This window comes from Bos grunniens, chromosome 10 (genome assembly GCF_055505025.1).
Source record: "Bos grunniens cultivar Pamir isolate PY7600 chromosome 10, Bosgru_T2T1.0, whole genome shotgun sequence".
Lineage (NCBI taxonomy): Eukaryota > Metazoa > Chordata > Mammalia > Artiodactyla > Bovidae > Bos > Bos grunniens.
In genome coordinates this window covers 47490819-47517252 of record NC_141174.1, presented here as the reverse complement: position 1 = coordinate 47517252, position 26434 = coordinate 47490819, and the positions used below count along the sequence as shown (strand labels likewise).

General features: G+C 36.4%; 1 protein-coding gene across 10 annotated transcripts in view; it reads right to left on the bottom strand.

The window, feature by feature from the left end:
* The window catches only part of UNC13C (unc-13 homolog C), an 839460-nt gene that overhangs the window by 250678 nt on the left and 562348 nt on the right, over positions 1-26434 (bottom strand). For all 10 annotated transcript variants that reach the window (XM_086321016.1, XM_086321021.1, XM_086321015.1 and 7 more), the window contains one exon: positions 20838-20966. In XM_086321016.1, the coding sequence (XP_086177142.1) occupies positions 20838-20966 (129 nt within the window). The remainder of the gene's footprint in view (positions 1-20837; positions 20967-26434) is intronic.

The following is a 26434-nucleotide window of genomic DNA, read 5'->3' as shown; positions in this document are numbered from 1 at the left end:
AGATACTGTAAGAAAACAAGAATATTTTTATAATACAACAGGCTGTATTTTAGAATGAAATGGAATAGAAAGCAAATATATCATTGGTTGATTTGATTCTGCACTATAGTTCACACCTAACTTTTATTTCCAAAGTTGTAGTAAAACATCAGTTTGAAACAAGATTTCATCACACCTAATATCAAAATAAATTCCAGGTGAGTCACAAATTTAAATATGAAGAAATTACAAAAAGTCTGCTCAAAAAGATGAAATAATATATTTTAACATAATCTCAAAGTAGGGCAAGTGCTGATATAAAAAGACAGTTCATGGTTGCTTAAGGAAAAGAGGATATGTTTTCAGGAAAGAAGGTATGAGGAATGGAATTACACTTTATTAAGAAAAAAGAAACAACGGGTGTCTTAGAACTGATTGTTTCTAGACGGATAAAGAAAGTGATGGAAGGTTTGTGGGAAGTGGATCCAGAGAAAGGAGTTTTGACCATGGTCAGGATTGACTTTGTTATAATAAATTGAGTGAACAAATTTTGAAAGTAGGCTGGTACAAAACTTGAATTTGGCTTTTCTCTCTGTTAAAAAGAACAAGCTTGTTTACTTGTTTGTTTCAATGCTGAAATGCCTCGGATAAAATGCAAAGAAACTTAAAATCTGTAAGTGATGAGTTATGTATTTGTCTTTGAAATCTTTATTGTCACTTTGGCTAAATGATTAACTACTGTTTCACTGTGACCTATGATCCTCCTCCCTGACCAAATGTTTTACATCCTTTTGGGTATTTTGATAAAACTTCTTAAATCAAATTCCTTTTGACTCTAGTTAACTTTGTGATGCTTCAAAGGTCACTGAAACATTCCAAAGAGAAATATTAGACTAATTAGGTACCTCTAGTATGTAAAACTACATGGAAAATATTGTTAAATGAGCAATAAATCTTCTTAGGTTATACTATATGATAAATGTTATTAATATAGATATTCTGGAAATTATATGGGGTTCCTAAAAATCTGATAAATCCTAGTAAAATATTATAGTTATTATCTAAAACTGTTGTATGTCAGCAATAACTAAGTTTCTTTGTCAATTGCACTGTAATAAGATTTTAAACATGTCTCCTTAAGTCTTTCAACTATAGACAGCTATGATTTACTCTGATGCCTTTGAAAAAATGCTTGCTCTTCAAGAAGATTTATAGAAAGGATTTTTGTATAACTACAAGTTTCTGACTTTCAGATCATAATGCTGTAAATTAAAGAATTCTAAAGGGAAACCTGATGGCTTCATAAGACTGAGTGAACTGAAGAATATGGTTATAGATTTATGGTTTCTATCTGAAAAAATTCAATTCAGTTCAGTGGCTCAGTCATGTCCGACTCTTTGCGACACCATGGACTGCTGCACACAAGGCTTCCCTGTCCATCACCAACTCCTGAAGCTTGCTCAAACTCATGTCCATTGAGTTGGTGATGCCTTCCAACCATCTCATCCTCTGCCATCCCCTTCTCCTCATGCCTTCAATCTTTCCTAGCATCAGGGTCTTTTCCAATGAGTCAGTTCTTTGCATCAGGTGGCCAATATATTGAATTTCAGTTTCAGCATCAATCCTTCCAATGAATATTCAGGACTGATTTCCTTTAGGATGGACTGGTTGGATCTACTTGCAGTCTAAGGGACTCTCAAGAGTCTTCCCCAACACCACAGTTCAAAAGCATTGATCCTTCAGTGCTCAGCTTTCTTTACAGTCTAACTCTCAATCCATAAATGACTACTGGGAAAACCATAGCTTTGACTAGACAGACCTTTTTCAGCAAAGTAATGTCTCTGCTTTTCAATATGCTGTCTAGGTTGGTCACAGCTTTTCTTCCAAGGAGCAAGCATCCTTTAATTTCATGGCTGCAGTCACCATCTGCAGTGATTTTGGAGCTCAAAATAATAAAGTCTCTCACTGTTTCCATTGTTTCCCCACCTATTTTCCATGAAGTGATGGGACCAGATGCTGTGATATTAGTTTTCTGAATGTTGAGTTTTAAGCCAACTTTTTCACTTTCCTCTTTCCCTTTTATCAAGAGGCTCTCTTTAGTTCTTCTTCACTTTATGCCATAAGGGTGGTGTCATCTGCATATTTGAGGTTATTGATATTTCTCCTGGCAATCTTGATTCCAGCTTATGCTTCATCCAGCCTGGCATTTCACATGATGTACTCTGCATATAAGTTAAATAAGCAGGGTGACAATATACAGCCTTGATGTATGCCTTTCCCGATTTGGAACCAGTCTGTTGTTCCATGTCCGGTTCTAACTGTTGTGTCTTGACCTTCATGCAAATTTCTCAGGAGACAGGTCAGGTGGTCTGGTATTCCCATCTCTTGAAGAATTTTCCAGTCTGTTGTGATCCACACAGTCAAAGGTTTGGAATAGTCAATAAAGCAGAAGTAGATGTTTTTCTGGAACTCTTGCTTATTTGATGATTCAGCAGATGCTGGCAATTTGATCTCAGGTTCCTCTGCCTTTTCTAAATCCAGCTTGAACATCTGGAAGTTCATGGTTCACGTACTGTTGAGCATTATTTTGCTAGCATGTGAGATAAGTGTGATTGTTTGATATTTTTGTGTCATAGTTTGAACATTCTTTGGCATCGCCTTTCTTTGGGATTGGAATGAAAACTGACCTTTTCCAGTTCTGCAGCCGCTGCTGAGTTTTCCAGATTTGCTGACATACTGACTGCAGCACTTTACCAGCATCATCTTTTAGGACTTGAAATAGCTCAATTGGAATTCCATCACCTCCAGTTGCTCTTTCGTTGTGATGCTTCCTAAGTCCTACTTGATTTCACGTTCCAGGATGCCTGGCTCTAGATGAGGGATCACACCATCATAGTTATCTGGGTTATGAAGATCTTTTTTTGTATAGTTCTTCTCTGTATTCTTGCCACCTCTTCTTAATATCTTCAGTTTCTGTTAGGTCCATACCATTTCTGTCCTTTATTGTCCCTTATTTTGATTGTGGTATATTGTTGTTGCTGTTCAGTTGCCCAGTTAAGTCTGATTCTTCACAACCCCATGGACTGCAGCATGCCAGACCTCCCCGTCCCTCACCAATTCCAGGACTTTGCCCAGGTTCATGTCCTTTGCATTGGTGATTGTTAGAGAGATTAACTTCAAATAAAACTTCTTTGAAAGATAATTTGGTATAGCCGGGCACAACTGAGCGACTAAGCATGCAATAACACTAGAAACAACTTGAATTTCCACCAAAAGGGGCAGATTACATAAATTGTGAAATATATACTCAATAGAATAAAGAATGGGAATATTTTAGTTACTGATATAAATCTATCTCAAAGACACATAAGTGAAACAAATGTAGTATACTATTTGTGTAAAATAAGGGGATGATCCTCCAATACCTTGGCCACCTGATGTGAAGGGTCGACTCACTAGAAATGAACCTGGTGCTAGGAAAGACTGAGGGCCAGAGAAAAGGTGGTGACAGAGGATGGGATGGTTGGATGACATCATCATATCAATGAACATAAATTCTGAGCAAACTGTGGGAGATAGTGAAAGACAGGGAAGCCCGGGGTGCTGCTGTCCATGGGGTTGCAAAGAATTGGACATGACTGAATGACTGAACAACAAAGGGGATGAGGCACATATCTGTATACATGTATGTCTGTGTATCTATATCTATAAGGCACATATTTATATCTAGAAAGCACATATGAAGACAATATCTTTAAAATGGTTTTGATGGGTTTCAGTGTCAAGCTTAATTACAAAGTATATCCCAGTGCTTCTAAATACCTAAAAGATGCTTTGTGAGCATATAGAGAGAAATTGCATATACATTTGAGTAAGCCTGATGGGTCCAGCAAACTGGTATTTTGTGTGCTATAATCTCCTCCTTCCTTATAGAGCAAGCAGTCAGACTGAGTAAAGGAGGCAATGAACCAAATACTGTGTTTTAGTGCATGCTACTATAGCACAAACTCCTGCTTCCATCAGTAAATTATGTACAAGTATAGTTGATCCTTGAACAATGCAGGGCTTAGGGGTCCCTGTCCCCTTCACAGTCAAAAAACCTCCTATAACTTTAATGTCAGCCCTCCTATTGGCAGTTTTACATCCATGGATTAAACAACTGCAGATCCTGTAATACTAAATGGGACGCAATTGAACTTAAAAGCGTCTACACACAAAAAAGCTTCTACACAACAGAAACCACAAACAAAACAAAAAGACAACCCTCAGAATGGGAAAAAATATTTGCAAACGAAGCAACTGACTAGGGATTAATCTCCAAAATATACAAATAGCTTATGCAGCTTATTATAAAAAGCAAACAAACAATCCAACCAAAAAATGAGCCGAAGGTCTAAATAGACATTTCTCCAAAGACATACAGATGGCCAACAAATAAATGAAAAGATGTTTGCCTTCTCTAATTATTAGAGAATTGCAAATCAAAACTACAATGACATATCACCTCACATTGTTCATAATGACCATCATCAAAACATCTACAAACAATAAATGCTGGAGAGGGTGTGGAGAAAAGGGGACCCTCCTACACTGTTGATGGGAATGTAAATTGGTACAGCCATTGTGGATAACAGTATGGAGGTTCCTTTAAAAACTTAAAACAGAGCTATCAAATGACCTGTGGAAGCAACCTAAATGTTCATTGACAGAGGAATGGCTAAAGAAGATGTGGTAGATATATACCATGGAATATTACTCAGCCATAAAAAGGAATGAAATAGTGCCATTGCAGAGACATGGATGGACCTAGGGATTATCATACAGAGTAAAGTAACTCAGAGAATAAAAATGTCATATAATATTGGTTATATGTGGAAACTAGAAAATACAGCAGAGATAAACTTATTTGTAAAGCAGAAATAGAGTCACGGATGTAGAGAACAAAAATGGTTACAAAGAGGGGAAGAGAGGGTAGGATGAATCAGTAGATTAGGATTGATATATTTATGGTACTAGGTATAAAATAGATTACTAATGTGAACCTACTATATAGCACAGGGAACTCAGTGCTTTGTGGTGACCTAAATGGGAAGGAAATTGAAAAAAAGAGTGGATATATGTATACATATGACTGATTAATTTTGCTATAGAGCAAGAAACTAACACAATCTTGTAAAGAGACAATACTATGATAAAAAATTCAATAAACCAAAAAAAAGATTATGCATTTATTTGAAAAAAAAAAAAAAAACAAACCTGTGCTTAAGAAGACCTATGCAGTTCAAACCCATGTTGTTCAAGGGCCAACTCTGCAGACAGAATTTTTTAAAAAAGGAAGACCTAAGAGCAGTGCAAGTTGATGAAATAGGAAGATCCTGAAATTACTTTTCCTCACTGACACACTGAATCAATAAGTTACATATGAAACAAATTTCTCTGAGAAAGACCTGAAAACTGCCAAAGTAGCTCTTTCACCTGCACAAAGGAGAAACAGATCACATTGAGACAGGTAGAAAGGCTGGGACACAATCTCACCAAACTGAGGGTAAGCAGTACCCCCAGCTCAGTGACCCACAATCATCAGGGAACTCACAAACATGGAGCTTCTCTCTGAGGAATGAAGGGTTCATGCCTCACGTCAGGCACCACAGCTTCAAGACCTGCACCTGAAGGGGGAGCCCCCATAACATCTGGCTTTGAAAACCGATAGGACTCAAGTCCATGGGCTAACCGAAGGGTTATAGCAAACTGGGAAATGATTTTAGAAGGGTTTTTGTACAAACTCATTCATCCAAAGACCCAGCACAGAGGCAGCTTTTGAAAAACATCCAGACTTTATGTCAATGAGATCCACTTGCTAATCTCAGAGTGTTAGGAACTGTTTGGATACTATCTGGGAATGGAGGTGCTGGTGGGTGCCACTTGCATATTCTCACTTGCTAAAGCTGGTAGGTGCTATTTTTCCTCCAGTGAGTGCCATTTTTATCCTCTAAACAGTGGGGCACCATATTTGTGCTCTTCGTCTCCCTTGCTAAAGCTAATGGTTACCATCTTTATTTTCTTACTGCTGCTGCTGCTGCTAAGTCACTTCAGTTGTGTCTGACTCTGTGCGACCCCATAGATGGCAGCCCACCAGGCTCCCCCATCCCTGGGATTCTCCAGGCAAGAACACTGGAGTGGGTTGCCATTTCCTTCTCCAATGCATAAAAGTGAAAAGTGAAAGTGAAGTCACTCAGTCGTATCTGACTCCTAGCGACCCCATGGACTGCAGCCCACCAGGCTTCTCCGTCCATGGGATTCTCCAGGCAAGAGTACTGGAGTGGGTTGCTTTATTTTCTCTTACTCTGGCAGGTGCCACCCTCATGCTTTTCCTCTTCTATGTTTCACACCTTTAATATCTCCCTGAGGGAACCTTTTATACATGTCTGGAAACCTGATTTTTAAGAAGTAGAGTCAAATATGTCCCTAATCATCTGGCTCTGCAGGCCAGTGAAAATGGCATTCCTGAGTCCCATGAGACTCTACCATTTGAAGAAACAGTTTCTGCAGGCTATCACCCTTGCACTTCACTGTACAGATAAAAGATGGAAACACACCCTCATTCTCTTACCACGAGAAAAGAAAATTACAGGCAAATATTCCTGAGGAACAAAAATAGGAACAAAAAAATTCTCAAAAAATTATTGGCAAATGGAAGTCAACAATACATTGAAAGGATCATATACCAAAAGCAAGTAGAATATCCCAGGGGTGCAAGTATGGTTCAGTATCTGCAAATCAATTAACATGATACACCACATTAAAAAAAACAAATGATAAAAATCATACAATCATCTCAACAGATCCAGAAGATGCATTTGACAAAATTCAACATCCATTTATGAGAGAAGTTTCAATGAATTGGGTAGGGAGGGAAGGTATATCAACATAATAAAGGTCATATATAACAAACTCACAACTAACATCATACTCAGTGACAGTTTTCCTCTAAGATCAGGAACAAGACAAGAATCCTTATACTCACCACTTTTATTCACCACAGTATTGGCAGTGCTAGCCAGAACAATTAGGCAATAAAAAGAAATACAAGGCACACCCAAATTTGAAAGGAAGAAGTAACTGTCAATATTACCAATGACAGTATATTATATTGGATTGGCCAAGAGATACAACTTAGTGATTGAACAACGGCAAAAGAAAAAAAATCTTAAAAGTCCTCATCACCAGAAAAAAAAACATTTTTGTAGCTCTTCATAGTTACAGAGGTTAACTGGACTTACTGTAGTGATTATTTTGCAATATATACAACTATTAAATCAGTATGTTATAAACTTAATGTTTATATGTATAATAATGTTATATGTCAATTATATCTCAATAAAAAAGTATAATAAAAAGAAAACGATCTGTTGAATACCTATGAGTAAGATGATTCACAAGCACTATCACATTTAACCCTCACAGCAATCCTGTGAGATGTTTTATTATCCCCTTTTGCCAAATGAATAAATTGACACTTTGAGGAATTACATAACTTGCCCAAGACTCATATCTTTCTAAGTTGATGGTGGCGACAAGGTTTTATTTGAAAACAGATGTATGTGATTTCAAAACTTTATTTCTTCCTAAGACAATCACTTAAGTCAAAGCAAGATCCTTTGCTGATATAAGGCAGGCAGGACCATCTATTCATCTCTAGAAATTATGAGAACTATTTCCAGAACTGAAAAGGGATCTACCTCCTTCATCCTGGCCCACACACAAGCTGTTTTTCCCCAATAGGTTGATGTGATCCCAACAGGTTTTTTTCCCCAACACATTTGTGATGCCCAAGCACAAAACCTTGTGTTTGAAGCACTTGGCTGAATCATTAAGTGCAGCCGGAGAGTAAGAGCCAAGACCAGAGCCCTGGGATCTCCAACGTTTAAAGACCTAGTAGAGGAAGGGGTGTGCTAAAAAGTTTGAAGTAGAGCGGCCCCTGAAGATGGAGGAAAGAAATATAGATGATTATTAACCACTTAGAAAATAGCGTTTCAGAAAAGATGGAGTAGCCAACAGTAACAAATGTTATTGAGAGATCGAGTAAAATAAGAGTAGACAATTTATCCCTAGTTTAGGCAAAGTCTATATACTTGGTGACCTTGTTAAGATAATATCAGTAGATGCAGGTAACTGAAGCTCAACAAAAATGAGTCTATTTTATCTCTTTTGCTGAGATGAAAAACAGAAATATCTTACAGTACTCCAGACACTGCCTACTATATGTGATTTTGAACAAAACTTAAGAGAATGCTTTATTATTTTTTTATCTTGAAATACTTCCCTGCTGTTTCTGGATACATACCTCTAGAATTAATACCTCCAGAGAATGATCTTCTGTGATGGGTATCCAGATATCACATTATTATAAGCTATATTCATTTCTGCGTCCAAGACTAGGATGGTTCTTTCTGTTTTATATTCCAACAGTACACTATATATTCCCTTCAGAACACCTGACACTTTAGTTATTGGTTTAGTTATTTTTTAATATCCACCTCTCTGGCATGAGAAGGATGGCTATTCACTGTCCTTTTCCTTATTCTTGTTACTGCTCTTTTCCTTATTCTAACAGTGCCTGGAACATAACACAATTTCAACAAATTTTAGTTACTGTATACTTGTGAATGAATGTGTAACTTCTAAATCTCTTTCTCCGTATGGGACATAGAACTCAGAATCAATCTTCCATATGATATCGAATGCTTCCCTTTGGCTGCTTTCACCAATGCCAGAATAAGCAAGTAACTAAAGTTTGATGATTTTATCCGATGAAATTTTAAAAGGAATAAAATGGTATAAAAACTGAATTTTTAAAAAGATATTTTAAAGCATGGTAAAGAACCAAACCTCTCTGTGGAGAGCCATGTAGTACATTTGAGGAAAATAAAATGCAGCAATGAAACGTAAAAAGGAACCAATTCATTTCTATGTGAGATTCCATTATCCTTTAACTTGCTCTGCATACAGTGAGGGAAATTGGATTACCAGATTATAACAGCCTCTTCTGCCTTTGCTGATTACGTATGTGAACAGACATCAGTTATGGGTGATGGTTAAATTGCATATATATTATAAAAGTTAGAACAATGGCTAGTTGTATTTTGTTTCATGCCTTCCATTTGACACTGTTCTGAAGATTAGGAGCTTTAAAAGAAACTTGCTACCAAATGTCAGCATCTCTTAATGGAGACTGTCTCATCAATATATTATATTTCATTTTATTAATGTAACACCATTTGATTCATGTGAGTATATTGCTGCTTATGATGTTCCAGAACAATTAATATGATAAAAAGTATCAGGAGGGTATATCCTGGCTCTAAACATATGGATGGATGGACATAGATATAAATACGTGTGTGTGTACACATGCACACAGGCACACACAAACCCTTTATTACAAAAAAAATCATATAAATAAAATCAAAGCAATAAGGGCAACAGTATCAATGTTTACTGGAATGATTTTTACATAATGTTTACATAATGATTTTTTTTTTAATACATCAAAGTGTTACCATGTAAAAGTCCTTTTAGATGGCCCAGAGTTCCTTTAGAATTTCACATTTGCCTTTCAACCTAGTCTGCATTTCAGTAAAAATCATTCAGTAAATAATGATATCTTGACTTGAATTTTGTCTTCAGTATATTTCTCTCTTTTAATTATGTTTCTGCATTGTCTTCTAACTTATTATACATGTGTGTGTATGCTAAGTCACTTCAGTCATGTCCAACTCTGCCACCCTATGGACATGTAGCCCGCCAGGCTCCTCTGTCCATGGAATTCTCCAGACAAGAATACTGGAGTGGGTTGCCATACCCTTCTCCATGAGATCTTCCCAACTCAGGGACTGAACCCACATCTCTTAAGTCTCCTGCACTGGCAGGTGAGTTCTTTACCACTAGTGTCACCTGGGAAGCCCTAATTTATCAGATACTTTCAAACATATAACTTTCTGATTATGTCTTCGTCACTCACTCATGTCCCACTCTTTGAGACCCCATGAACTGTAGCCTGTCAGGCTCCTCTCGCCATGGGATTCACCAAGCAAGAATACTGGAGTGGGTTGCCATTTCCTTCTTCAGGAGTTCTTCTTGACCCAGAGATTGAACCTGGGTCTCCTGCATTGTAGGCACATTTGTTACCATCTGAGCCACCACAGAAGCCCTTTAAAGGACTTAAAAGTCAGTCATTCATTCACAAAAATATAATAATGAAAGTTCACTGGGTTTTGGACTAGAGAGAAAAAAATCATTATATTTATTTTAGAGATAGGAAAACTGGTTAATTAGTGATTGCTTTGCTAAGTCTAGTGAGTAGCAGAGCCACGGTTTTTTTTTTTTAAAGCCTTATAGTTTTAACTACATGTATTATAAACAAAAATCACAGCTACTATATTCAGTATTTTGGGAGTATCTGTTATATGTGAATGTTATACCACATATGAAGGATTCATTGGTGGGCAATAATGACAAAACTGCTCCAGAGGGGTTTACAATCTGTTTCACCATATTGTCTCTTTTATGATCTTAATAGCTATATTATTTTACTAATGATTCAGTAACATCACTAACATCTACTTATTTTTTTTTTCTCTTAAAAGGGAATTATATTAAGGATTCTATAAATTCTGGGCATCTGGGAAAGAGCAGTCTAAGTCATGAAACACAACACAGACTATTAGGAAAAAATATCCCATAAGCAGATTTCTTACCTACTATAACACTTTTTGCAATTTAATTTTTAACTGATGTTTACTTATTTTCCTTCTCTCTAGATATTTATCAAAAAGGAAAAAAAATCTAAAGAAAAAAATAAAATCAGGGCTAGTAACAAATAACATTTTATTTGATACTTGCCTCATGTCAAATCTCTTGAAGAACTTGTTGAAATATGGACTCCTAGGATTCTTCACAGATAACCTATTTCACTGGGTCTGAGGTGGTCAAACTTCCCAGGTGATTCTTAGGATCAGGGCAGTTTGAGAAACACTTAACTAGAATCAAGCAAGTGTAAGAAAATGTATGCTTCTGTCTTTATGTTTACTGACTTTTCATGAATTTCAAGTAATTTGATTTACTAAAATGACCCATCTGAATAAAAAATGAGTTTTAAAAATAAAATATTCAAGACCCATTGATTTTCTGGGTAACTATAAAACCACAGAGTGAAAGAATAAATTCTAAGTTAGATGACTTGACTCCATGTTTAACCTTCAGTGAAACATCATATTCCAAACACCTTAAAGGTGTGAAAAAAAAATACCAAGAAGCACGTCATGGAATAATTTCCTTTTGCCTATAATTATTTATGAATGAAGTTACACTTTTAAAGAACAAAGGTTTCACCTTGCTAATCATTTCCTTTGATGTGCAGAAGCTTTTAAGTTTAATTAGGTCCCATTTGTTTATTTTTGCTTTTATTTCCAATATCCTGGGAGGTGGGTCATAGAGGATCCTGCTGTGATGTATGTCAGAGAGTGTTTTGCCAATGTTCTCCTCTAGGAGTTTCATAGTTTCTGGTCTTACATTTAGATCTTTAATCCATTTTGAGTTTATTTTTGTGCAGCCTTCAGAATGGGAGAAAATAATAGCAAATGAAGCAACTGACAAACAACTAATCTCAAAAATATACAAGCAACTCCTACAGCTCAACTCCAGAAAAATAAATGACCCAATCAAAAAATGGGCCAAAGATCTAAATAGACATTTCTCCAAAGAAGACATACAGATGGCTAACAAACACACGAAAAGATGCTCAACATCACTCATTATCAGAGAAATGCAAATCAAAACCACTATGAGGTACCATTTCACACCAGTCAGAATGGCTGCAATCCCAAAGTCTACAAGCAATAAATGCTGGAGAGGGTGTGGAGAAAAGGGAACCCTCTTACACTGTTGGTAGGAATGCAAAGTAGTACAGCCACTATGGAGAACAGTGTGGAGATTCCTTAAAAAACTGGAAATAGAACTGCCTTATGATCCAGCAATCCCACTGCTGGGCATACACACTGAGGAAACCAGAAGGGAAAGAGACATGTGTACCCCACTGTTCAGTGCAGCACTGTTTATAATAGCCAGGACATGGAAGCAACCTAGATGTCCATCAGCAGATGAATGGATAAGAAAGCAGTGGTACATATACACAATGGAGTATTACTCAGCCATTAAAAAGAATACATTTGAATCAGTTCTAATGAGGTGGATGAAACTGGAGCCTATTATACAGAGTGAAGTGAGCCAGAAAGAAAAACACCAATACAGTATACTAACACATATATATAGAATTTAGAAAGATGGTAACAATAACCCTGTGTATGAGACAGCAAAAGAGACACTGATGTATAGAACAGTCTTATGGACTCTCTTGGAGAGCCAGAGGGTGGGAAGATTTGGGAGAATGGCCTTGAAACATGTAAAATATCATGTATGAAACGAGTTGCCAGTCCAGGTTCGATGCACAATACTGGATGCTTGGGGCTGGTGCACTGGGACGACCCAGAGGGAGGGTATGGGGAGGGAGGAGGGAGGAGGGTTCGGGATGGGGAACACATGTATATCTGTGGCGGATTCATTTCGATATTTGGCAAAAGTAATACAATATTGTAAAGTTTAAAATAAAATAAAATTTAAAAAAAAAGAATAAAGGTTTCTAAAATGGGAACACATTAAAACAAAAATCATATAATGCAATATAGATTCTAATAAGACAGCTTTATGGCTACAACATTATGCAGTGCCAGGGGTCATCATTTCTAGTTTTTTGTATAACCATATGAAGCAGGTAGTTTTGATAATAAACCTAATTCAGTTCTATACTTGTTAGATGGCAAATTCATATCAGTTAAAGGTTTTATGAAGATAGGTCCTAGATTCCAAATATATCACAAATAGATAATACTTTTCTTCAGAAATTTAAAGTCAACTTATTTTTTGACTTGAGGTAAGGAATACACTGGAATCTCAAATATATATATTATAACCATGCATGATTCATATATCTATCTGTCTTGTCTATCAATCCATCCATTCTTCCACCTATTCTTTTTTTTTTAATCACCATTTCAAAATCCTATCTTCTCCTGATCTATGTAAGATCATCTACTATATTTGGCATTTATTTCTCTGATCATTAGAATGTTTATTGCTGTGGTGTGTGTTTACTTTAAATTTACATAACTAGTATTATGCTATATATCACCTTCTGTATCTTCTTTTTCACTCTGCACTATGGTTTTAATTTCTCTATGTTACTATGTAAACACCTAACTCATTTCTTCTAACTGTCTCATGATATTCTATAGAGTAAGTCCACCACATTTTACTTATCTATTCTCCAATGAAGGACGTACAGATTACCTCCAACTTTTCAGTATCACAAACAATGTTTGAATAACCATTCTATTAAATATCTTCTTAGGGGTCTTTGTGCAAATATGTCTAACATATAGATATGTCAGGATTGCTGGTTCCTAAATCCTAGTTTACATGCTAACCAAAAGTGCATGGGGGCTCCAGTGTCTCCATTTCCTCATGAACATTGGCATTATCTATTTTTGCCAAACTTCTGGATATGATAGTAGTTCAATGTTGTTTTGACTAAATTAATAATGAGTTTAAGGAATTTCTCCAAGCTTATAAGCCTCTTGAGGAAGCATTTTTATAAATTTCCTGTTCATTTTTTGTGCCTATTTAATTGGAATCTCTTTTCCTGGTTATATTGGAATTCGTTAGTCCTAGGTCAGCTTTTGACACTGCAAAGATCTTTCACTTTTCTCACAGTGTACATTTATAAGAAATTGCCAACTTTAAAATAATTAAATTGATCAATTTTTCTATTTGAAATTTGTGCTTCGGCACTGTTATATTTAAAATAGATAACCGACAAAAACCTGTTGTATACCACATGGAACTCTGCTCAATGTTATGAGCTAGCCTGGATGGGAGGTGGGTTTAGGGGGAAATGGGTACATGTACATGTATGGCTGAGTCCCTGCACTGTTCACCTGAAACTACCACAACATTGTTAACTGGCTATACCCCAATACAAAATGGTTTTGGTATTAAAAAAATTAATACAAATAAAAAAAATAAAGAAGCTCAAAATTAAGAAAATTAAGATTTGTGCTTTGGAATTTTAAGAAGTCTTTTCTACATGCATCAGAAAGGTATTATCCTATACTACCATTATTAATGGGGTTTCCCTGGTGGCTCAGATGGTAAAGAATCCACCTGCAATGCAGCAGACCTGGCTTCGATCCCTGGGTTGGTAAGATCCCCAGGAGGTGGGCATGGAAACCCACTCCAGTGTTCTTGCCTGGAGAATTGCTATGGACAGAGGAGCCTGGTGGACTACAGTCCATGGAGTTGCAAAGAGTCAGACACAACTAAGCGACTAAGCACACACATTGTTATTATTACTACCATTTACACTTGCCTCTTTCATCCTCTCAAGTTCACACTGGATATGGTGTTAACTAAGAAACCAGTCCTTCTCACAACTCCGCCCACTCCCCTAGCTCCATATGATGAGACACTTTTCCTAACATTCTAAATTGTCTGTTCCTTTCCCTAGTAATACAAGTAACACAACTTTTAGTGTAAAGAAATTCCATTGTTCTTGTATTTGTTAAGTAAGATTTATTCTTATGTGAGCCAAGAGCTCTTGGTAAACTCTGTTAGTTTTCCTATCCATATGACTCATAAATTACAACAGTTCTTTTCCTTTCTAATTTATATTCTCTTATTTCTTCAAGAGTATGTTAATCAGTAGTATTAATAAGATACTTATTTATTTCTTAAATGAATGTACCTAAATTTCATGTTAACGTTCGCCACAATTTTTTTAAATGTAAACTTAAATAAAAGAAAATCTGTTCCATTCCTAATTTTCAAGAGTCTCTTCTTTGATCATAAAGAGGCATAAAATTTCACCATATGTTCATTCTACATATATTACATAAGTATATGATCTTCCTCCTTTGCTTAACTACTGTAGTGATTCATATTGATAATTTTTTTTCCTAATGTCAAATCATCCTTGCATTCCTAAGACAAAATTGCTTGATCTGGTTCTATTTTATTTATTTATTTATTTTTGGTTCTATTTTAAATATGCCATCTGATAATTTATTTGGAATGTTTAAATCACTGTTTATTTTCAAGATGTGCTTATAATTTTCTTTTCAAATATTATCATAGTCCAATTTTAGAACCAAAATTATACTAGTCTTACTGGAAAAATCTACTCTGCATGTTGTTTATCCTTTTAGAATTTATTAAGGTTCACTTGTCGATTAATTTATTGACCTAGGTCAGAAAAACTGAAATACACATTGATGGAAACATAACTATTTAATAATTCTTTATGCTTTGGATTTCTTATGTTCCTGTTTTCCTCACCCAATAAATAGTATACCACTCATTTTAAACAATTTATTTTTATAAGAATTTATATATTGATTATGAAGTTTATACTTATGAAATTTCCTTTCATAAACTTTCTTTTACACATTTATAATAATATTTGAAGAAAATTAAGATTAAAATGTGTCTGTATTTACTCAGTTTTAGTGTGTAGATAATAATCACATGAGGTAGTGAAAAGTTATCTTCTTTTCAGAATGATCACCATTCCCCAAACTAATGCTACTGATTGCATAAGAAAAAGTTCATCGCCGGGGGGAAAATATAATAAAAGTCAGGCACACTTTCTTGCTAATTCCTCAAGGATTATTATTTAAATAATATCTCAAATTAAGAATTACAGAATTGGAATTTTCCTACGTGTAAATTTCAAAGTTATATTTTATTTTAAACTTTCCTTTTATTATTTAGAGTTAATTATCTAGAGCAAAAACAATAGGAAAACAAAAACATCTATGGCAAAAGTTTTGACTAAAAGAACTGAAGAAGTACATATCTACAAATCAAGGAAGACTTTCTTAAACTTGATATGTATATATTCATAGAAGTTTCCAATTAAGGTATCATAGGAGGATATTTTCTTTCTTCTGTAGAGTTTTCAGAAGACTTCTCCCCTGGAGAAGGAAATAGCAACCTACTCCAGTATTCTTGCCTGGAAAATCCCATGGACAGAGGAGCCTTGCAGGCTACAGTTTATGGGGTCACAAAGAGTCAGACACAACTGAGCAACTTCACTTTTCAGAACACATCTTGGTCAAAATTTTTAAATGAATAGCAGTATACTTTTGCTGCACATGCACAAATATTTTTGCATAGACTTTCTATGAAGTAAGCAGTTCTTTGCTAATTTCTGCTAATGTACTGTGCTCTAGTACTTAAGGCACAGCATTATGTACTACAAGTTGAATAACATTATAAGACAGCTTCTAGTCTCATTAAACTCAGTGTTTACTATGGAAATCAGATAAGTTTAGGACATTTTAAGATGTGAAAAAATAAGAAGGTGCTGTGACCACATGGTACAGTCAAGTCTGCATTATTGATAGTAGAAATGGAAAAGTAGAGGAAAGGAGGTCATTTCTCTGTTCTTTAAAAGCACAGTGATATTCACTGTGCTATTATTTGTAAAAGTGAAACACTGAAGCTGCTATTTAAATTGTGGTGTATTTATGTGATAGGTAGCCATTAACAAAATCAATAAATGTACTTAAAAGTATCAGTATGCATAGTTCTCAAAAAAGCAACACTAAGCCTTAAAAATTACAGATTTCCTCTCAAATACCTAAAGGTTGTTTAGTCCGGTATTGGAGTTAGTACATGTAACCACACCACTGCACTGCTTGTTTGTACACTGGAGTATGTGAGAGACAGGTATCACAAATGGTTAATAGATATGTATTATAAATGTTCATAAAGATCAACGAGAAAGCTAATAACAAATTCATGACAGAGATTATCGTAAAGGTAAGAGGCAGGGAAATTTGATTTTGGAGGCAAACACAGGGTCTCTGCACTAGTGCCTGATGTGTAGGTTCTGAGGACACCTCAGGAAACTAATGACAGTTTCTTTGAGAAAAAAAGCAAAAACAAAACAAAAAACAGATGCTTTAAACAGACTTGATGATGTTTTGGCTTATCTTCTTCTGGAAGTTATCTATGTGAAAAGAAAAGCTATGATCTGAAGTTTGCTTTAGGAGCAGCAGCAAGGGAACTAGCTGGATGATATTAACAATAATTATTACTAAGCTAGAACACATCCATTTTGTTAAATTCCACATAAGGAGATCTTGTATTTGGGAGTGAGTGGGAAAGACTTTTTAATTCTTCAAAGATCATATTTTAAACAGAAAAATTGGTCAATTTGATTATATTAAGATTGATAATTTTTTTTTAAATAAACGTACACTGTGACAAAGATAAAGTTGACAGATTGTGAAAAACTTTGCAACATCAAAAGCTGACAAAGAACAAAATAACCCCAGAATAGCAACCAGTAAAAAAAGAGATTCTATTTTTTAAAATAAGCATAAGCTACAAAGAGGTAATTTATCAAAATGGTTATTCAAAAGCTAATAAGCTTGTGAGAAGATTCTAAAACTCATTATTAATTAAAAAATAATTAGAATATTGGGTTAGTTTATAAACTGATCCCTCATGTATCCTTATGCAAGAGATCAATCCTCTATGTCCACATATCCACACTTGAGTCCTTAGTTATGCTGAACTGAAGGACAAATGTGGGCCTCGTGATTAAGTCAAGATAAATGCTGTTCCATGAGGGTGCAGCCAGCCATTTCTAGCTATTTTGTCTAACTTCAACAATTTCAACTTTTCTCTTGTTTGTTTTTCATTTTTATTCTAAGTACTATTTGTATATGGTTCTTAAAAACTCCTCTGGAGAAAGAAAGTAAGCTTCCACATTTAAATAAGCAGAATTATACTGTGCCTAACAACCCTGAAATTCTTGTTTTTTTGGTTTCAGGCATGACATTATCTACAGAGAACTCAAACACAGAAGTGGCATAAACACTAAAAGTATATCTTGATGAAGAAACTGAGACTTGTAGAGGCTAGCCTATTTAAGGCGACCATGTTAATAAGCTTTACAGCCAGGATTTGAACTCAGGGGCTCTAATATTAGAGATTATGTTCTTGGTTACAGACTTAGAGTGGAGTCATTGAAGTAGAATATAAATAACTAACAGAGTGTTTTTCTTTTTTTTGTAAAATTTATTTCTTATTACTTTATCAACTGTACTCTGTGTTAGGCACAGTGTTTAAACACTGGAACTACAAAGATGAAACTCGTGGCCTCAGGTCAGACAAATGTTACATTATATGTCTAATACATACATCATCATAAGCATGGTGGTGGAGACATGTCAGGGTATATTATGAGACCAGAAAGCAGCAACTTCTAATTTAGCCGGGAGAGATCCTAGAGGCTTTCTGAAGAAAAGGTCAGTGAGCTCAAGTTAGCCAGAAAAGGGTTTGGGAGGTGAAGCAAATCCAGGTAGGTAAAGACAATGGGGAATAAGGCATTGTGGACTTATGTTTAAAGGTTGGGACTAGATGGGAAATCCATCAATTCCTTCCATATCCTGTCATCCAGGACTCTGCAACATGACCCCATACAATGGCAAGAGGTTTTAGGCAAGCACTGAAGGTCTCCTGTGATAGAGCACCTCTTTTGGTCTTGATTTTCAAATGCCATATGCATCTTACATGAATACAAGGTTAGAAAATCATGTAAACATCTTTTTAAAGCCAAGTCAGCAGATACTAAGCTATATTAATTTTTATGTGATAATTTATTTGCTTTTTGTTAGAGGTATGTTTGCTTTATGGGAATTGCACATATTTCTCTAAAGTGTGTTAGCCACTCAGTTATATCTGACCCTTTGTGACCCAGTGGACTGTAGCCCACAAGACTCCTCTGTCCCTGGAATTCTTCAGGTAAGAATACTGGAGGAGATAGCCATTCCCTTCTCTAGGGGATCTTCACTGCCCAGGGATTGAACCCAGGTCTCTTGCACTGCAGGCAGATTCTTTACCATCTGAGACACCGTATAAATAAAACTTGTTTATTATTATTATTAATATACTTGAAAGATATTAAGGCATGTCACTTGATTTTGATGATTTGATTCATCCACTGAGTGTGAACTAGTAGGAAAGGAGGTCATATTTAAGTTGGATTTTGATGAAGACAGAGGATGGGGGAAGAACATTTTAGGCATATGGAACAGGATAAATACATGGATGTAAAAGAAGATGATCAACTCACAGAAAATAATAGAATTTAAGGCTCAGAAGAGGGGGCCAGTTTGTGTTTGAAACTGTAGGAAGTAAGAAATCACAGATAATAAAGTCTGGTAAGATTGCTTATGAAGTTATGTATGGGTAACTTACATGGTATAATAAAAAGCCTAATTTTTATATTTTGTGTGAAATAAAGACCATGATGTTCAAAATGTAGAGGAATAATTGAGAGAGTTTTGTGGGAGGAAGATAAAGAACAGAGAGTAGAAAAAGGGAGGCCATTAGAAAGCCACCCAAGGGGAGATTTGAAGTCAGGGACAATTTAATCCCTCGAAATCCCAGAGAACCAAGTTTCCAAGCTACTAATAGCACACATTTAGCAGAAATGATAAAGTTAAGAACAATTATGTAGTTAAATGTTGTTTTGCTTATACAATGACAGATTCCAGCTTTACTTTGTTTTCCTATTAGGCTAAGGAGTTATTGACCCAGAAAGAGTAATACTATAAGAATCCTAGCATGAAACCTTGTTTGAAAGAATCCTCCTGGCCTTCATCCAACATACACTTTTTAGACTCTGCCCCACTCTAAGCAACCAAGAAGTTCCATGGGTAATGGTTTTCAATATCTATTGGAACAATGGCTTTCTTCAGGGAAGTGAATAGGCAGTAGAATCATATTAAAAAGTCATCCCCAAACAATAGTTCTACAGAAGTAATAGCAATATATATAAAACATAGTGTGTATTAAAAAACTTTGATGCAACAAAAAGATATATGACATAATACATCTTGTATTTACGTAATAAATGAATCACATAACCAACAAAGATTAGTATCCAAAACACATTTTAGAATTTTACGCAGATTAATAAGTAAAAGGCAAGCAAGCCGAGAGAAAAATCAGCAAGGAATTAATAGGCGACACACAGAAAATAAAACTGAATTGTTCACTGAGCATATATGCAAAGATGTTCCAACTCATTAACATTAAAATAGCGTTCATCTCTGTAAGACGACAAAAGGAGGAGGATGAAATTTGAAAGAACTACAAAGTGAGATGCCAATTTATGTCTATTATTTAAAACCTTTAAACAATAAAGAGCAGAACAAATATTACTAAACGCTAACAACTGGTCATCTAAGTGGTAAGTATATGCATTTTTATTTTCTGTAGTTTCTTTTGTATTTAGAAATATTTCTTAATAATAAATTTACATATGTGAGTATGTTACCCTGGTGTTCTATAAGTATGTCCCCACCTATCATTTTTGTGAGATAGAAATGATAAGGGAAGCAGGATGAGTTAGGGGAAGGACACAGGAGCAGAAGTTGAAATCCTAAATTCTAGTACCAAATCTTCCACTTTCCCACTATGTGACTTTAAGACAATCACTTATTTGAAACTGACTCCTCACTTGAAACCTTGAATAATATCCACCATTAATATAAGAAGTTATTGCAAGGAGTGGATTGTTTCATGTACATTAAAGTGACATTCAAATGTGAAGAAAAAATATGGAAATTCTAATAACCTGCAGGTAATGTAAGTTGAATGAACATACTTTCCCACTTACTTATGGAAGCAGACATTAGAACAGAAAATAGACACATATTTTTTCTTACCGGGTCTATTAGCTGGGAATAGAGTTCATGGCAGTTGTCAAATATATATTTGTACGTAGAATCCAGGCAAGCCCTGACGCAGTCCTTCACCACCATGCTGGCCTTAGGGGGGCTTTGCAGCTCCAGAACCTGGTATACAAATTATTTTCTTAAATTTAAAAATATAACACTGTATTAACTATATAAAAATAGTCAAGCAATATTCTATAAACATTTTTAGTTGACTTTTCTGTATCCAGGAAAAATGTGGTCTGAGAAATGTTTTAAAGGTATAAACACCCATCTTAACTTCTTAATATAACAACTCAGAGAAAATGAACATAGTTACAAATATTTAAATAGAAACATTTGAAGTTACCCATCACAATATCATCCATTCCTTCCATCCAACCACTCAACAAATATTTATCACCTACTATACATCAGACTCGGATGCTGGGAGGGATTGGGGGCAGGAGGAGAAAGGGACGACAGAGGATGAGATGGCTGGGCATCACCAACTCGATGGACATGAGTTTGAGTGAACTCCGGGATGATGGACAGGGAGGCCTGGCGTGCTGCAATTCATGGGGTCGCAAAGAGTTGGACATGGCTGAGCAACTGAACTGAACTCAACTGAACTGATACATCAGCCTGCAGATGGTGATTGCAGCCATGAAATTAAAAGACACTTACTCCTTGGAGGGAAAGTTATGACCAACCTAGATAGCAGATTCAAAAGCAGAGACATTACTTCGTCAACAAAGGTCTGTCTAGTCAAGGCTATGGTTTTTCCAGTGGTCATGTACGGGTGTGAGAGTTGGACTGTGAAGAAAGCTGAGCACCGAAGAATTGATGCTTTTGAACTGTGGTGTTGGAGAAGACTCTTGAGAGTCCCTTGGACTGCAAGGAGGTCCAACCAGTCCATTCTAAAGGAGATCAGTCCTGGGTGTTCATTGAAAGGAATGATGCTAAAGCTGAAACTCCAGTACTTTGGCCACCTCACGTGAGGAGTTGACTCACTGGAAAAGACCCTGATGCTGGGAGGGATTTGGGGCAGGAGGAGAAGGGGATGACAGAGGACGAGATGGCTGGATGGCATCACCAACTCGATGGACATGAGTTTGAGTGAACTCCGGGAGTTGGTGATGGACAGTGAGGCCTGGAGTGCTGCGATTCATGGGGTCGCAAAGCTTTGGACACGACTGAGCGACTGAACTGAATTGATACATCAGACAATGGCAATACTACAGGGAACAGAAGAAACAGAAATCCCTTTCTTCATGGAACTAAATGTTAGTAGAAAATAAAAGAAACCAATAAGATATATTATATTGTATTGCATCCTGAAAGAAAAACAAAGAGGGATAGAAAGGGTTTCATTAAAACAGAATTTAATAAAAAGGACTTTAATAGTAGATGAATTCAGAGAAGAGGGTGGGACCAGTGGAAAAAAATCATAGTCTACTCTAGAACTTAGCTTTAAGCAAGGGAGGAAGGAAGGGGACTATCTGAGCAGAAGAGCAAAGTGACCTAACACACTTCTTAAAAAGGTTCCCTTATGCCGTCTTAAGGCTGTCTATGGAAAAATCCAGAAAGGCCAATGATGAGAATAGTGCAGTAATTCAGTCTTGAGAGGATAGTACTTAAATTATGATCATGCAAAGCTAGGAGGAGGTATTAGAAGAAGTTCTGTTCTGGTTAATTTTTGAAGGAATGGGTAACAGGATTCTCTGACAAACTGGATGACTTATGTCAGAGAAAGAGATGTGTCAGAACCGGAAGTGTATGATCAGGTCACCCAAGACGGCTGTCTTGCTTTCTGTGCATCCACTGCTCCACTAGTGTCTATTTCAGCTACACCCTACTACCTGACTGATCTCCTGTATACTTGCCCCAGGCCCCATCTAACGATTCATCTAACTTTGAGTGAGTGAGTGAGTGAAGTTGCTCAGTCGTGTCCGACTCCTTGCGACCCCATGGACTGTAACCCACCAGGCTCCTCCATCCATGGGATTCTCCAGGCAAGAATACTGGGGTGGGTTGCCATTTCCTTCTCCAGGAGATCTTCCCAACCCAGGGATCGAACCCAGGTCTCCTGCATTGCAGGCAGATGCTTTAAACTCTGAGCCACCAGGGAAGCCCATAATAACTTATCAAAGGGGTGGTGAAGGGCATGCTCCTCTGCTGGTTTCTCTGGTAATGGATGAGTCAATGGGACATCAATTCCCCATATATCTGGTAACCCCACTTTCTTCCCAGGATGAAGATGACCACCATATTCTGTCCACTGTCTGGGATACGCAGTGGGATGTCACTCCAAGACCTTGTTTCAGACCAGTAAGATCCCCCTATCAATTAAACCACTGATGTCTGTTGCTGACTCCAGGCTCTTTCTTTGGTCTTGAAGCTGGGCAAGCTGGGCAAGCTGGCCTGTGGGAGGCAGCACAACACCAAAATTTCAATCTAAATAACTGGTACAATGGAAGTGGCTTTAACTTAGATGAGCAAGTCTGTGTTTGGATGATCAAAAGATCAGTTTCTGACAAGTTAATACTGATAAGCCTGTTACACATACAAGTAGATTTCAAATAGACATCTGAGTAGATGAGCCTGGAGTAGTGTAGATGCCTGGACTAGTGGCAAAATTTGAGAATTATTACTTTAGAGAAGAATTTAAAGAAATGAAACTAGATGAGTACAGAGAAGAGAAGGGTTCCAAAAAGTAAACCCTGGGTAATTCTAGCCGTATGGCATTAAGTAAATGAAAAAGAACAAAGCAATAAAGAAAAAAAAAAAAAAAACAGCCACTGAGATAGGAGGAAAAATAAGTTTAAGAGGGGTGTCCTGGAATCTAGAGAAGAAAGACTTTCCTGGAGAAAGGATTGATGAGATATATTAAGTGATACTGAACACCATAGGATGAAGACTGATGACTGATCACTATATTTAGCAAAGTGATGGTCACTGGTGATTTGGACAAAATTATTTTTGATGAAGTGATGGGGTAAAATCTGACTGGAGTTGGTTCCAAATAAAAATAGATTGAAGATTTAGTATTTTTTTTTAATTTTCTATAGATTGAGCTGTACATTTAATGCAATCCCAACCAAAATCCCGGTGAGAACTAATATAATCTAAACAATATTGAAAAAAAAAAAAAAGTGGAAGATGCACACTATCTAATTTTAAGATTTGCTATAAGGCTTCAGCAAACAATATAACATGGTGATGATTAAAGTATAGACATTTGGAAATCACGGAGTCCAGAAAGAGACTCAAACAAATGTGACCAACTGAAGTTTTACAACGATACAACTGCAATTCAATGTATAAGGGATGAGCATATTAATAAATGGTATGAAATGGTATGAAAACTACAGAACATGCATATACAGTAAAATGATCCTTGATTCATTCTTTACTTATTGGAAAAAAAAAAAAAAACTCTCAAAATGAAACACAGGACTAAACAAAGTAAAATAAAACACTTAGAAGAAAAATAGAAAAATTTCATTGTGACCTTAGCTTCTTAGCCAGTAGCACTATCTCCAAATAGAAAAACTGATAGATTTTATCAAAATTAAAAACTTTTGATATGCAAAGATAATGTTAGAGACTGAAGAAACAAGGCACAGACAGGAGGAAAATATCAGGAAATAAAGTACCTTACAAAAGATTTGTATCCAGAGTATACAAAGAACTTAATACTCAACAGTAAGAATGAAAAGTGGTCAAAACATTTGAACAGGTTTTTCACAAAAGACACTCAATTGGCAAATCAGCCCAGTAAAGCACATCAACGTTATTAATTATAATTTTATAGAAGGAAAAAATTAAGACCACAATATGAAACAACTCTATTCCTAGTAAAATGGCTAAAAATAAAATAAAATCATGGAAAATGACAAGAGCTTCCCCAGAAGATGTAGAACAACTGCAACTGGCAATTCTTGTAAAGTTTAACATACATTTAACAAATTAGTGAAGAATCTCACTCCTTGTTACTTATCCAAGGAAAGTGAAAATGTATGTTTACACAAAAACATATATGAATATTTTTGACAGTTTTATTTGATATGACCCAAAACTAAAGACTACCCAAATGCATGTAGTACATACATAACAAAGGATTACTACTCAGCAAAAAAAAAAAAAAAAAAAAAGAATCAACTGTAAATACACTCAACAAGATGGATGAATAGCCAATATATTACACTACAAAGATTATTTCATTCATACAATATTCTGGTAAAGGTAAAACTATAGGGGGACAATAACAAATCAGGGTGTGGGAGAGAGGCTGGCTGTAAAGGGGAAACATAAGGGAACCCTGGAGGGTTATGAACTTCTGTATCTTAATTATAGTGGTAGTTATGATAACCACACATGTCAAAACCAATAGAACTTGACAAGAAGAGTGAAATTTACTGTCTACAATGAGGGGAAAAAATGACACTAGAAGGAGAAAATGTGTTCACAAGATAATGGAAGAAAATAAATTTGGAACAAAATGTTAAAAGGACTATTTTGATGAGTCTTAGTATTAAAGGAAAAAAGGATAAGAGTAGTAACGGTACCAGGGACCTTCCTGGTGGTTCAGATGGTAAAGAATCTGCCTGCAATGTGGGAGACCCAGGTTTGATCCCTGGGTTGGGAAGATCACCTGGAGGAGGAAAAAGCAACCTGCTCCAGTAATCTTGCCTGGAAAATACAGTAGACAAAGGAGCCTGGTAGGCCACAATCCATGGAGGTCGCAAAGAGTTGGACATGAGTAAAAGTTGGACATGAGCAGCTAACACACACATACACACAGTAACTGGAAAAAAAAAATGGAGAGAAGCAATATCTTTAAGGCTGGAAATGATAGTATGTTTGGTGAACAGGAGTATCCAGTGGAGAGGGGAAGACTGATAATTCAGGTGAGTGAGGAAGATTGCTGGACGACTGTTTTAGTAACTCAGGAGTAAAACCGAGCAGGACTCCATGAGGATCCTGGGCGCTGGACCCTTTTTGTTCAGCCTCTATGTCCTTGTCTGAGTTTCACAGGGCAGGTTCAAACAGTTGCTAATCAGGGAAGTCAATCCCAAAGGAAATCAACCCTGAATATTCCTTGAAAGGAGTGATGCTGAGGCTGAAACTCTAATACTTTGGCCACCTGATGCGAACAGCTGACTCACTGAAAAAGACTCTGAAAGACTGAAGGCAAAGAAGAAGGGGGCAGAAGAGGATGAGACGGTTGGATGGTGTCACTGACTCAATGGACATAAATTTGAGTGAACTCTGGGAGATAGTGTACTCCATGGGGTCACAAGAGTCTGACAGGACTTAGGGAAAGAACAAGAAATCAGTGAAGGGAGGGGATGCAGAGATAAGGGCAGAGTAGCCAAGAAACAAAGTGCAGCCTTCGGGCAGGCAACCCAACTGAACTGGTAGCCTCAGTTCAGTTGCTCAGTCATGTCCAACTCTTTGTGACCCCATGGACTGCAGCACACCAGGCTTCCTTGACCATCACCAACTCCTGGAACTTACTCAATCTCACGTCCTTCGAGTCGGTGATGCCATCCAACCATCTCATCCTCTGTTATCCCCTTCTCCTCCCACCTTCAATCTTTCCC